Here is a 13,374-nt window from a genome sequence, read left to right as displayed (position 1 = left end):
ACACTTTTTATTAACAATCTACCACTCATTTGGTTTCTGAAGTGACAACACTGCTTCGGACTGAATTCTGCAATTTCATACTGGGAATAAGCTATTTTACTCTCACGAAATTGCTCTCAGTTAGAGAAATTACAGGAAATTTGTTTGTTGGAACACTTTTCGAACTGAACCCTGTAAAACCTGCAAGTCGTACTGCTGCTGAAACGCAGCTAGTATGACGAAGGTTTAATGTATAGAAACGGTATCAGGTACCGAAAAGAAAGTATTGGGCACCGAAATTTTTTTCAAGTATTGAGTACCGAGTATCGGGTACCGAAAATTCCGCACATCACTATAGGTTATTCACCACGGCAGATAAACTATTGTTCAAAATAGTAAATAAATGAAAGTAAACTTTAACAGAATAAAATGAATAATGGTGCATCGTATAGTATTCACACTATTTGCCGAATTTGTTTGGAGCTGTTGCAGAATGAGAGTGTCTACGAGATATTTGCTATACCAGGATTGGCCAAAACGTTGAGTTCGTGCACCAAACTCTCGGTGGAGCCCCATGACGGATTTCCTCGTAATATTTGTGGAGTTTGTCATACGCGTCTAATGGATATGCAACATTTTCAAAAGCTGTGTGTAGAGTCAGTGCAAAAGTTTCAAGAACTGGTGTCCAAAAATTTAATAACAGATCATGACAGCGTGCTGGCTGTGCTAGAGACGGCTGCTGTAGACGCTCAAAATGAGGTTGTAGATGAAGATGAGCCAATAGATTTCGACCCACTTTTAAATAATAAGCTGGAAATGATTGAAAACGAAGATGATGTCTTTAAAATGCTGGAAAATGTGGACAAAGAAGTCGGGGATAGTTCAAAAGATGTGAAACGAACCGAGCCTGTTAAAAGTGATAAGACATCTGATCACAAATGTTTGCCCAATGATTTTGATGAGCACGACAGCGATTGTTCTAATTTTGTGACTATGGACATTGGGGAAACATCAATCAGAANCATCGATTGTTCTAATTTTGTGACTATGGACATTGGGGAAACATCAATCAGAAGTAGTGAAAGTGAAGACAAACAACCATTGGCGGCACGTTTACGAAAGTCTCGCCGTTCAAAAAGGGCCCTACGAAACGAAGATATAATCGGCGACGGACTAGATGCAGATGAATATGACGAAGGAATCAAAAAGAAAAAGTTGGCACAGAAACGTCAACCGCGGGTAAACGGTGAAGACGCTTCTGTGAATACAATAGAATGTCATATTTGCCAAAAGAAGTTTAGAAAGCCTGAACGTTATGAGGAGCATATGCGGCACCACAACGATAAGTTGCCGCACCAATGCTCGGTTGGTTCTTGCCTCAAAGGATTTACAACTGCTAACGGACTTCGGTTGCATATGGAGCATTGTCATGCTGAAACATGTGAAAGCTATCCATGTCCTGAAGAAGGCTGTGGTCGCACATTCCCTCGAACCCGCTTACTTAACTGGCATTTACGCAAAGTACATAAAATTGCTAAAGAGCTCCGAGAACCGAAATGTTATACCTGTAGCCAATGCGATAAAGTGTTCCGTTGTCCCATGGCGCTTAAAAAACATATGTACAAGCACGATGGTAAGGAGTTACCTTTCCCTTGTAACATATGCGGGAAACGTTTTGTTATTAATAGCGCACTTAAAGATCATCTAATGAGGCATGCAGGAATTAAAAACTACGTTTGTCCTTATTGCGGGGTTGGTAAAACAACTCGGCAGGAGTGGAATACACATATAAATACGCACACTCAAGAGAAAAAATTCCATTGCCCACAATGCACTTATGCCTCACATAACAAACAAAATTTGCGCATGCATGTAAAGATTGTTCACGAAAAGATTAAGGACTATGCATGCCAATACTGTGGCAAAACATTTGGAAAATCTAACGCTTGCAAAATGCATGAAATGACACATACAGGCGAAAAACGATGTGAGTGCAAGGTCTGTGGTAAACGGTTTCTCTATGCCAAAGCTTTGACAAAGCACTTGAAGACACATGAAAAGCGGGTATTACGAGCTATTGAGGTGTACCGCAAGCGACAGATTGAAAATGGTTTTATGTCGGCCGATACACCGGATATACCAATACCTGAGTTGCCTTCCACAGAGACACATACACAAGAAGCACACCAAAAAGTCGCTGAAGAGATACTTAAAGTTTGTGCAGAGTCAACAGCCTCAATACCTAGAAATCCTCGACGCGTTGAACGTGTTGACATATCTGAACTTGCAGGCACTGCAGTCAACCCTATACCCTCAGTGGCCGTACCTTCTTGGTGCCCACAAATAAATTTTATGATGAAAGAGGGTCCTTATATCTGTCCTGATTGCGGGCAGGGATTTAATGGTCAAGGAAACCTTAAACGGCATCATCGTATCGTACATGAAGGTGTTAAAGACTTTGCTTGTCGCTTTTGTCACAAACGTTTCGCTAAAGCACAGACACTAAAACATCATGAGATGACACACACCGGTGAAAAGCCACATGAGTGCAGCAATTGTGGAAAGCGCTTTATTCAATACGTCGCATTAAAACGTCATATGAAGATACATATGAATAAACCACCACCCATCATACCTCCAAGTGTTTACGAAGCACGGGAGGAGCTAGAATTGCAGGAGCGCGAAAAACTGGAAACAAAACGTAAAAAACAAGAAGCACGTGCAGCTATCGCTGAGTTAGCTCGGGAACAACTCGATGAAATGGAACATCAAGAGCCTGAGGTTAAGGAAGACTTGCAACAACTGACAATAATGGAAAAACAAGAATTCATAAAAATTGATCCAATGACAGAAATAGAGGCGAATACAGAGCTAAATGGCGAATTAGGAGAATTTCCACATATAAATACCAGCACCATGGGCACATGAACACAATACGAGATTTATTGATGTAGTATAAAAAACTACTCTACATTTTAAATAAGAAATGAAAGCGATCTATTCGCTTGTCTGGCAGACTTTAATTGGAATTAGTGTTTCTAGTTTTTGATAAAATTTATATGTATGAATCATGATAAAAACATATACTATACTATACTATATTTTTATCATGGTATGAATGAATGTATTTTATTTACCGTCAGAAAGTTAATTTTTTGTGCCAATTGGTTTAGTTAAAATGTTTTTGTATGTTTGTTTATGTATATAGATATCTTATATAACCACTTAAAGTGCCGTATGTCTTACGCTTTAAACATATGATAATTTAAAATATAAAATGTACATATGTATACATATGGATTTATTGATTTACTAAAATACAGTTTTGTTAAGGGGATTCCTGAGGTCATATTTACATGTGAAAAAATAAACAGATCTTGTCCAAATCCATCTTACCGCTGATATGACCTAAATTATGTAAATTGAACGCTTTATTTTTTAAATTTTAAGTTTTTTCAAAACTGGCGGATTTATTTTATCTCGTCACTCGGGAGTTATCCTGTCAAAAATAATCACTGGATAAAAATTATAGCAAGTGGCCAAGCACATACCAGTAGTATTTTCGATTAGATCTCTAGTGATGAGTAGTATTCTGTTATTGGTTGTAGCAGCAGAGAATGTTAATGTAATGAGAAGGCGCAAATGTTAAGTAACATTTTTTCAAGTACTAATCACGGTTGCCATTTTGGCCGCAATGTAAAATTTTTGGTAAATTTTTTCTCGGAGATCCAGAATAATAATTATTTCATGGTGGAGTTTTAAAAGAGTCATCCAAATTTTCGTAAGAATTATAAGTCTTTTGATAATAATTATGTGTGAGAGAATTTTTTTAAGTCATCGATAACTATTATTTGAAGACTTATATAATAGAAGTATTTTCATAATGGGCCGTTTGAATAAAAACTAAGTAATTGCTTTTTCTTAAAATTTCATACCTTTTACTTCAATTTTGTTTGAATAAATTGAGTAAAAAGTCTGAAATTTCAAGAAAAAGCAATTGNTAGTCATCGATAACTATTATTTTAAGACTTATATAATAGAAGTATTTTCATAATGGGCCGTTTGAATAAAAACNAAGTCATCGATAACTATTATTTGAAGACTTATATAATAGAAGTATTTTCATAATGGGCCGTTTGAATAAAAACTAAGTAATTGCTTTTTCTTAAAATTTCATACCTTTTACTTCAATTTTGTTTGAATAAATTGAGTAAAAAGTCTGAAATTTCAAGAAAAAGCAATTGCTTATTTTTATTCATACGGCCCAATAATTATAAGCGAGAGTCTTCAAAGACTTTTATTTTGAAACTAATACTATAAAAGTCTTGTCATAATAATTATCATTGAGATAAATATTTTAAAGTCTTTAAATTTTAAGACTTATAAGAGTCTTTTGATAATAATTATGAGTGCGAACAAATTTTGTATATAGTCCCGAATGGGTCCCAAACCAAGCCCCAACTGGTCCCGAACTGTTCCGTACCTAGCCCTCAGCTGGTCCCCAAGTAATCCTGAAATGCTTCTGAATAAGTTCCGCCTTTTAAGACGTACAAAATTTTTTCACGCTCATTATTATGAAAAAACTTTTATAATATAAGTCTTAAAATAAAAGTATTTGAAGACGTACAAATATTTATCTCTCTGATAGTTATTATGAAAGGACTGTTATCATATAAGTCCTTGAATAATAGTTATAGATGACGTGAAAAATATTTATCTTAATATAATTATTATAGATTGACTTTTATTGTTTTCTCTTACAATAGTTATGTCTCTGTTTTTTCTGGTGTGGTACACTGGTACATGATTTTCAGATTTGGTACATTTATGAAATCTGGCAAAACGATATTATTGTTACTGACATCATATACCTATTTATTAGCCATTTCAGCTGCGTTTCATAATATATACGCCGTTTTTTTCAAATTTTTTGCGCTGATTAAAAACTAGTGGAAATTGTGGTATCTCTTTATTCAATTTTATTTTATTTTTGTTGTTTATTAAAACATATATTGCTAGCTTAGAGTGAAAAGTTTGCTAAGCCTCATTTTAAAAATGTTACAGGAGAAGAAAAAAACGTATAGCTATTTTTTCAAGCATTTCGCAAAACTTTTAATACAACATTTTGGCTTTTTAAAGCAAAGCAAAACTTCATATGAATCAGAGGGATTCGATCTTTGTTAAAAGATTTCGTACTATTTTGGCCTTATCAGATTTTCGGTGTGTCTTTTAGACTTAGAAAAATTTCCTTTCATTGAATATAAACGAGAATGAATAATGACAGTACCTTTATCCTTTTCGACACAATGCATTTTTGCAGTTGAGTCGGATTGAGCTGGCATGTGAAGATGTGGTTGGGGTAATGAGGGGACTCTCCACATGCCGGGCACTCATTGGGGATATTGGGGTCGAGTCTGGACAGGTAGTTGTTGAGGCGGCTACAGCATCCAGACCGTAATTGAGCCAGGGTAGCGCGGGTCTCTCTTGGCAATTGAAGCTCCGTCTCTTCTACGGGTGGTGATTGGGCTCTGATTACGGCATTCATAGGTCGAGAGTCAAGGTAGGTGGTGACTGACTCTCTCGTTAATAGCTCGCGTTTATGTCGTCGGTCCAGTGGTTGGTCTACGTATTGCTGGATTCTATCCTTGTACACGAATAGGTCCCCCCTGACGTGCCTGGGCGGAGGCTCCTCCTGTAGCAGAGGTCTGTTTGGGTGTTCGCTTCTGCCGCACCGCACGGGGAGCACTTGGGCCTCGTTGTATGGGTGATGCGCAGGCGTCATCAGAAGGCACCCAGTCGCTGTCCGGAGTGCGGCGTTCCGACATGTCTGTAGCTTCGTCCACTGCGTCCAAGTAGTCGCCGGCCGCCAAACTGGCGCAGCATGGTTTAGAACCGACCGGCCAATTGCCTTGTATGTTGCCAGCAACGGTTCTTTGTATTTGCCCCAAGTGCTGCCGGCGAGCGACTTGAGGACCTAGTTGCGGCTCTGTACTTTATTGACAACTGCGGTTGTGTGCGTGGAGTAGGAGAGCAAGCTATCGAGGGTGACCCCTAAAATTTTCGGGTTGTTTACAGTCGGTATTGGTGTGCCACCGACGTGTATACCTAATTCTAGCCTAACACCCTTCGTCCAGGTGGTGAAGAGGTCGCCGTTGATTTCGTTGGGGAGAGTGTTAGGCTCTTTGCAGTGAAGAAGCGAGAAAGGCTGGAGAGATAGACGTTTACTTTTGTGCAGAGGTCATCAATTCCATTCCCGGACGCCAAAATCGAGCAATCGTCAGGGTATGAGATCAGGGAAACTCCCTCAGGTGGCTGGGGAAGCTTCGAGATGTAGAAGTTAAATAATAAGGGGGAGAGAACACTACCTTGTGAAACCCCTTGTTTAATTCTTCTTGGTTTCGAGGTTTGATCTCTGAAGATTACTGACGACTGTCGACCACTCATATAATTCGCCGACCTTCGCTTCAGTCACTGTGGGAGTGAGGAGGCCTCAATGTCTTCTAGCAGCGTGGAATGACAGACGGTGTCAAACGCCTTTGACAAGTCTAGCGCTACTAGGACCGTTATCTCACAGGGGCAGTTTCGATTAGGCCACGATGTTTGGAGGTTTTCGCCTTCCCGATAGCCTCCAGCTGGTGAAAGTAAATGGTGCACTGTTTTTTGGCAGCTTGTGCAGCCTCCTGGTCACTCGACGTTTGGCCTTGTCTACCGAAGGATGCAGTGTGAATTGCCTACTGAAGTAGTTTGCGCATTTCTACAGGTCCGACGAAGCGCGACCTTCGAATGAGATTTCCACTCTGTGATCACGCTTCGTTGGGTTAGACAAGGACCTCACGGTTGAGTAGAGCTTACTCACACCAGATGTGAAGTTACAGGCCTTCAAGTGCTCCTCCCACTTTTTCCAATTGTGCTGATTTACCAGTTGCCGAATCTCCAAATTAAGGTTAATTATTAGCAAAAACCAACAATACCAACAACCATATGATCAAGTGAATTGCAGCGGAATAGGTGCGCTTGACTGTGTTGGCATAACAAAAATGAAAATAGTGGAAAAAAGCAAACAGATAATTTACAAGGCGTAGCACGGTGCATAGGCAACTGGCTGAGTCAGTGGATCGTTGGTTCGAAGCCTACTGAAAGAAGTCTGATGAGGAAATGTGGTGATTTCCGAAATAGCTATCACTTCTACCATTTTTTCAAATTATTGTTGCTTTTCCACAATAAATTTTCATTAAAAAAACGGCCTCGAGCTCAATAAAAATTTTTGTATTATATATATATATTAAAGAGCAGGGGTACCAAAACTAAGCCCTGTGGTAAGCCGATGTCTACGGCTATCTTACTAGACATCTTTGAATTAACTATTGTTTGTTGCCTACGATTACATAGAAACTTCTAAACCAGTCAAGCTCAGTGTTTTTTACGCCAATGTATTTTAGTTTATCCAACATTCGGATCCTATCAACTGTTTTAAATGCTCTTTTAAGATCAATGAACACTGTTACTACATTAAGGTGGTCAGTTAAGATCTTCTTTCCATTGAGAAAGCACCAGATTCAGTGCAGTCTCACAGGAATGTTTAGCTCGTGAATCTCAGATTGTTCTTTTATGAGTATTTTATTGGATTCTATATAGTACTGTAGCTGGTTTTTCACAACGGTTTCTATCATTTTCTGCAAGCTAGGGAGAGTATGGATAGGCCTAAGCTCCCCAGCGTTAACCGTTTTTCTAACTTTCTTAACGGGCACTATTGATGAAATTTTCCATTCTTCCGGTACTGATCCTCTTTGGAGATCTTATTTATTAGTAGGGCATAAAGATATCCCATAAAATCAGCAGAGTCCTTAATAACATCTTCAGATAGTAGGATGTTTCCTCCAATTTCCCGCTTAAATTTTTTGGCAATTTGAAGAATGTCTTCCGTTGAGACTTCTTTAGCGTATTTTAGCGTACTTGTGGAAGCTCGTTGCTCGAAAAAGTCATAGTTTACACACTATATTGGTATGTATTTCCAAAATGCTCTCCACGAAAAAATAATTAGAGTTTTCCGCAATTTGAAAGCTGTCTACGTAGTTGGTGTTATTTATTATCATTTCATGTTTGTTCACCCCGAAGGCCGGAAGGAGCACTCATGTTGCCCCCAAGGACTTCAGGCCAATCAGTCTCTCATCGTTTCTGCTGAAGACGTTGGAGAGGTTGGTGAATGACTAAAGTGATCCTAGATGCATAGACTCAATGTGAAAGGAAGATCGGTATATACCGCTCTGCATACAATTGTGAGGTGATTAGAGGAAGCCTTCACTCACAATGATACTTTGCTTGCCGTAGGAGCCTTGCCCGATATCGAGGGGCTTTTAATAATGTCCTGCCGGACGCAATAGTTAAGTCGCTAGATAAGCTTGGGGTTGAGGTCAGTTCCATTAGGCTCATCGAAAACTTGCTGCGTGACAGAACTGTCATGGCCATCTGGAGCAGCGACTACTTGCCTCGCATGGTGAACAGGGGCACTCTGCAGGGAGGTGTTCTCTCACCCCTACTCTGGGTTGTCGTGGTGAACGAGCTACTAGAGCAGCTGGAGAAATAAGGCGGTCGGGTAATTGCATATGCAGACGAGGAAAGGGCAAGGAAGGCATCAGTGGCCTTATATAGCAATATGGGAGCTATTGGCAAGAGATGGGGTATCTCGTATAAAGTTGTCTATTGGCTCTACGTGACCGTCCTCAAGGCGATTATGTTTTATGGGGCCCTAATCTGGAACTCACTCGAAAAGGCTACACTAGCTAGGCAGCTGGAGCGCGTTCAATGGTCTGCATTAATTAGTGGGACACTGCGGACCGCCCCACTTTAGCACTGAACGTAGTGCCTGTCCACGTTGCAGGCAGAATTGTCACGGCGCGAGCGGCTAGGAGCTTCGAATACGGCCTTTTGGCCGAGGGGGGACCGAGGGCGATCGAGGGCACTGCTCAAATTTACAAAGCTACAGCTCTTACTTCCGGTGAGGGTTTTAACGGGCCACTGTCCTGTCGGTATTCACGCAGTAAGGCTGAAGGTTCTACCGGACCCTTATATCGCAGTTGTCTGGAAGAGAACGAGGTGGAATCACCTCAACACTGCCTTCTTAGGTGCCCGGCGTTTGCGAGGAGCTCTGGGGCATTGAGATTAGCCGAATTCGTAAATACATAATCGGCTCGGAGCGTTTTATCGATAAAGTTTCGGCTGCTCTTCAAAATTGTGGTAACACAAAGGACAACACTTTTGTAGATAAAATATATTGTAGAACTCTAGCTTTAAATTGCAACTCTGCTTCCGATATATCTGCTTATAACGCGCGGTAAACTGTGCATGCTGCGGTAGAGTTCTGTACCGCGGTGTACCTCACCGGTAGTACCGCTTCTCTTTAAGTGCTCTTTAACATGGGAAAAATAAAAAAAATACGTGGTTCCACTTAATCACGTGATTAAGTGAAACCACAATTTTTTAAGCTGAATAACGGTAAATTGCAACTATCTCGAAATCGTATCCATAGAAAAAAATTAACTCGATTTTCGGAATTACCGAGCAATTCCACATAGGAATTGGAGTGCCATCCATAGAACATTTTGTTTCAAACCAGTGTTATTAAAGCTTCGGAAGCAGTTCAGACCCAGTTATGCATACTTAGCGTTGCATGAGAGTTGCCGCATAATAATCTGTTAAATGAGCTTTGCGTGTAAGCGGTTACCCAACGCATAGCACTTAACATGTAGAATTCCCTTGGGTTTTAATTTTTACGTAAAAATGGTAAAGCAGTGCAAGTATGCATAACTGGGCTATTAATCCCCGGTTTTTCCGGGATGCAAAGACAGGATCGGGACTCGATACCTTATCATCCAAGAAATCTATAGCAAGATAGTCATGGGGTTGATTTTAATTGTTTTTGTTATCTTTTGCCTTCAGCGCCTTCTCCCGCAATACTTACCGAGTAATACTTTGTACGCGCCTTTAACCATTTGAGTATGGTGGGCTCATGGCGGTAGTTACGCTCCAAATTGGTAGCTTATGAGATAATGGAGGCGCACGTAAGATGTCAGCTTTCCCTCTAGTATGTGAAGCTGTGTATGTTGACCCGAGAAATAACAACAAGTCCTTTACTAAATGCCCTTGAAAGGTTCGAGGGTCTACTCTGTATTGCGGTTCGAAACTCCATGCGATTCGAAAGACGACACAGATTAATACAAATTCATATTACCAAGTATTCGAATCCGAATGATTTTTTTTTCGAATCGCAATATAGAGTAGATTCCTAGGAATTTCTTACAAAGATGGGTTTCGGTTCAGACCCCGTTGGTGGTATAAAAAGACTCCTCTTATATTTCCGAAAGAAATAAAGAAACTCCCAATTTCACAGGGTAGTTCGACTTTATTGTTTGCTTTTAATACCAATTACGAAACCGTTGCGTTGCCTTCATCCAATTCATAATACGTTCTTTTATGCTTGAATAATACTCTACCCGTGGCTCAAAAACACGATCTATTTTACGAAGTTTTCGCAGATCGTGAAAACTATTCCAGAGGCCAATATTATATCCAACCATGTACGATGCTCCCAATACACTTGATTCGATAGTGGAGGCGCGTTCAACACATATTCCTGTAGCATCTGCTAATAGTTGGCAAACAAAGTTGTTACGTGATACTCCGCCATCAACTCTGAAAGATCAAATATATTCAAATTAGAGTTGGTGTTTTAGTTCACTGTAAAGATTACTTCACTTCTAGTTCGTTTAGCTCAATGAACTAGCTCTTCTAAGTCTTAGTTCGTTCATCTTATTAAACTATAGTTCCCCTAATTGAACTAATTCGGCAGTAAATAGGAGCTGAGTTATTATATTACGTTCTCATTGAGCCATTAACTCGAGTTTAACATTTTGAGTTTATGAACTACTGTCAAAAGTTCACATTCGGGTGTTTAATAAACTCAGAATTTAATTTGACATTTTTTTGTTTACTTTTTCTTATTCTCATTTAGGGCCGGTTACTCAATGTCTGGTTAACACTAATCTCCGTTTAAACATCATTATCGACGTGTTCGGCTCCATGCATATAACATGAAGTCGGCAACGTCGATAACGATGTTTTACCGGAGATTAGTGTTAACCAGACATTGAGTAACTGGCCCTTATAGCGTTTTCTTTTTTCCAAAAAAGGCTGCACTTATTCTGCCCTGTGTTAGCGCTGTCACATTTTCATGTTCTTTTCTCAGCCCTTTCACAAGGCGTCGTGTTCTTTTCTCAGCAGGTTGCGCTCTGATCAGGCGAAAGTGCTGCCTTTTCTGCCCTCAAATAAACGTGAGGGTGCGAGTTGCATGGTTGATTTTAAATTTAATCTTGTAAAAATGCAATTACTTACCCTATCAGAAAAAGGTGTTCTGCTTTAAAATTGTTAAAGACTTACAGGCCAAGTGAATAATTCAGCTTTATTATGTTCTATAAATAAATTGTGATGGAGTAGTATATTTTCTGTTTCATTCTCATATAAAGAACGCAACATTTTCTCAGGTTTCAGGGCAACGCAAAGCAAGAGTTCCCATATAATAGGGCAGAACTTTTTTTGAGAAAAGAAAACGATATAACACACAAAACCAAAAACACCAATATATTAACCAAAAACACACCTACAGCCTGCCAAACATACACCTACAGCCACAACACAAAAAACAAACGCAAAGGTAATGAACAAAGTTACACGGATTTCCATTAATTTTTTATGAGTAAACAGTAATTACTCGATTAATCACACATCCCTACTGCATGGTTGAGCAGTTAAAAAAATATATTTGTGTGTTTTGCTCCATCTAGCACCAAGAATGATTGAATACAAGATTGCGCCAATCGAGCTGAGAGCAACTGGCCGTGACGTCAAAAAATACCAGAATGAGAGTGCAAGACGAACTCGACAAGAAAAAGAGGAAGCATCGAACAAAAGGCAGTATTGCCAAGGTTTGAATTTGAAAAAGCACCAAATTTTTATTGGTATATTTTATGGACTTTATATACAAACATAATTTTATTGTAAGGATTCCGATTCGAATTAATAAAAATCAATGTTTCTTGCTCGACGGTCGATTTCTTCTCGCATGATTGAAGGTGCTGCCACATATTTTGTTGTCGCTTATGTCACTGTGCTATGATTTTGTTAAAATTTTTGTAAAGTTGCTTACCACACTTACGATTGCTATAAATTTTGCTTCCATTTTTTTTAAATTTTCTAATTTGGTGTCTTCAAACTAAAAACAAAAGCACCAAAAACGCACCAAGCACCAAACTCAAAAATTTTCGCGTTTTGAATACCCACTAAATTTGGCGCTAAAAGCATCAAGTTGGCAATAGTCAATGTAAACAAAAGTATTTTATGACGTCAGCGATTGGGTGGATGCTGTCAAATCGACGAAGAGAGGGTTAGCGGTCCGCGAATGGCGCGACCTTTATTTTCTGGATCGTGATCTAGCACTATACTTATATTTGGCGCTGTAACCGCCTTACCCAGGGGGAAAATGGGGAATGCATTACTTCATTCTAACATCACGAGGAGACTACTACTGTTGTAAGAAAAGACGCATCGCAATCAGTGTTGCTGCGAATCATTTTTATTGGTAGCCAAATTCCTTTAAAAAAAGAGCTAAAAAAGAGCTAAAAAAGTCGTTGTGGCTAAAAATGGTAGCTAAAGTTTTTTACTTACATATATATAAGTATACACGCAAACATTTTCAATAAGCAATGGTATAGAAAAACAACGAAATCTGGAAAAAAGCAAATATTTTATCCAACCAAGAACCTTTTTGTATAAAAGGGGAAATATACGACACCAGCTTGCTGGCTCCATCAAGTGATTGTACCATCAGGCAGCATGCTGGTGCAATATCTATTTCTTTACAAATGAGGTCGAGGAAAGATCGAAATGATTAGAGTCGAAATTTCATAATTTTTCTACCATTTTGTTAAACATTGTTTTTTTTTTTTTAATTCACAACTACTATATCGTGATCCTAATCTTCCACAAACACGGCTTTGACTCATATAGTGCAAGAAATTCCCGCCAAAATACTTTTTACTTAGAAAATTGAGCTAATTTCACCACTCACGACGCCAGCAGCTAGTACAATCATCGACTGCTGAGTGGAAGATCGACCTATCTCGGCAGCCAGTTCGAAAACGCCCTATCTCAAAAAACTTTTCAAGAACGCCCTATTTCAGAATTTAATTGAAAAACACCCTATGTCAAAATTCGGTTCAAAAACGCCCTATCTCACTTCAAAATGTATTGAAAATATGCTGATATAGGGCGTTTTTGAATCGGCAGCTGAGATAGGGCATTTTTGAAACGAATTCTGAAATAGGGCGTTCTTGAAAAGATTTT

At 39.2% G+C, this 13,374-nt stretch overlaps 1 protein-coding gene and 1 pseudogene across 1 annotated transcript; one reads left to right on the top strand and one right to left on the bottom strand.

Annotated features, from left to right (window-relative positions):
• The first annotated feature begins 233 nt into the window (after positions 1–233).
• LOC108360068 (zinc finger protein 85-like) lies at positions 234–3,604 on the top strand. The gene is made up of 2 exons (XM_017612212.1): positions 234–978; positions 1,033–3,604. The coding sequence occupies exons 1-2, from the start codon at positions 409–411 to the stop codon at positions 2,905–2,907; spliced, it is 2,445 nt and encodes an 814-aa protein (XP_017467701.1). The 5' UTR covers positions 234–408; the 3' UTR covers positions 2,908–3,604.
• Positions 3,605–10,325: 6,721 nt separating this feature from the next.
• Positions 10,326–13,374, bottom strand: part of LOC108360065 (putative glycerol kinase 5) — a 13,511-nt pseudogene continuing 10,462 nt past the window's right edge.

The sequence above is a fragment of the Rhagoletis zephyria genome, unplaced genomic scaffold (assembly GCF_001687245.7).
Source record: "Rhagoletis zephyria isolate East Lansing unplaced genomic scaffold, Rhagoletis_zephyria_1.1 Rzeph_scaffold_00514, whole genome shotgun sequence".
Lineage (NCBI taxonomy): Eukaryota > Metazoa > Arthropoda > Insecta > Diptera > Tephritidae > Rhagoletis > Rhagoletis zephyria.
Note: the sequence above shows the minus strand (reverse complement) of the source record. Positions and strands in the feature narration are given on the sequence as shown.

Coding starts and splice junctions, on each gene's coding strand:
- LOC108360068 (XM_017612212.1), top strand. CDS start 409: ATGAATAATGGTGCATCGTATAGTATTCACACTATTTGCCGAATTTGT. Junction 979..1,032: donor CTAATTTTGTGACTATGGAC/ATTGGGGAAACA, acceptor GTGACTATGGAC/ATTGGGGAAACATCAATCAG.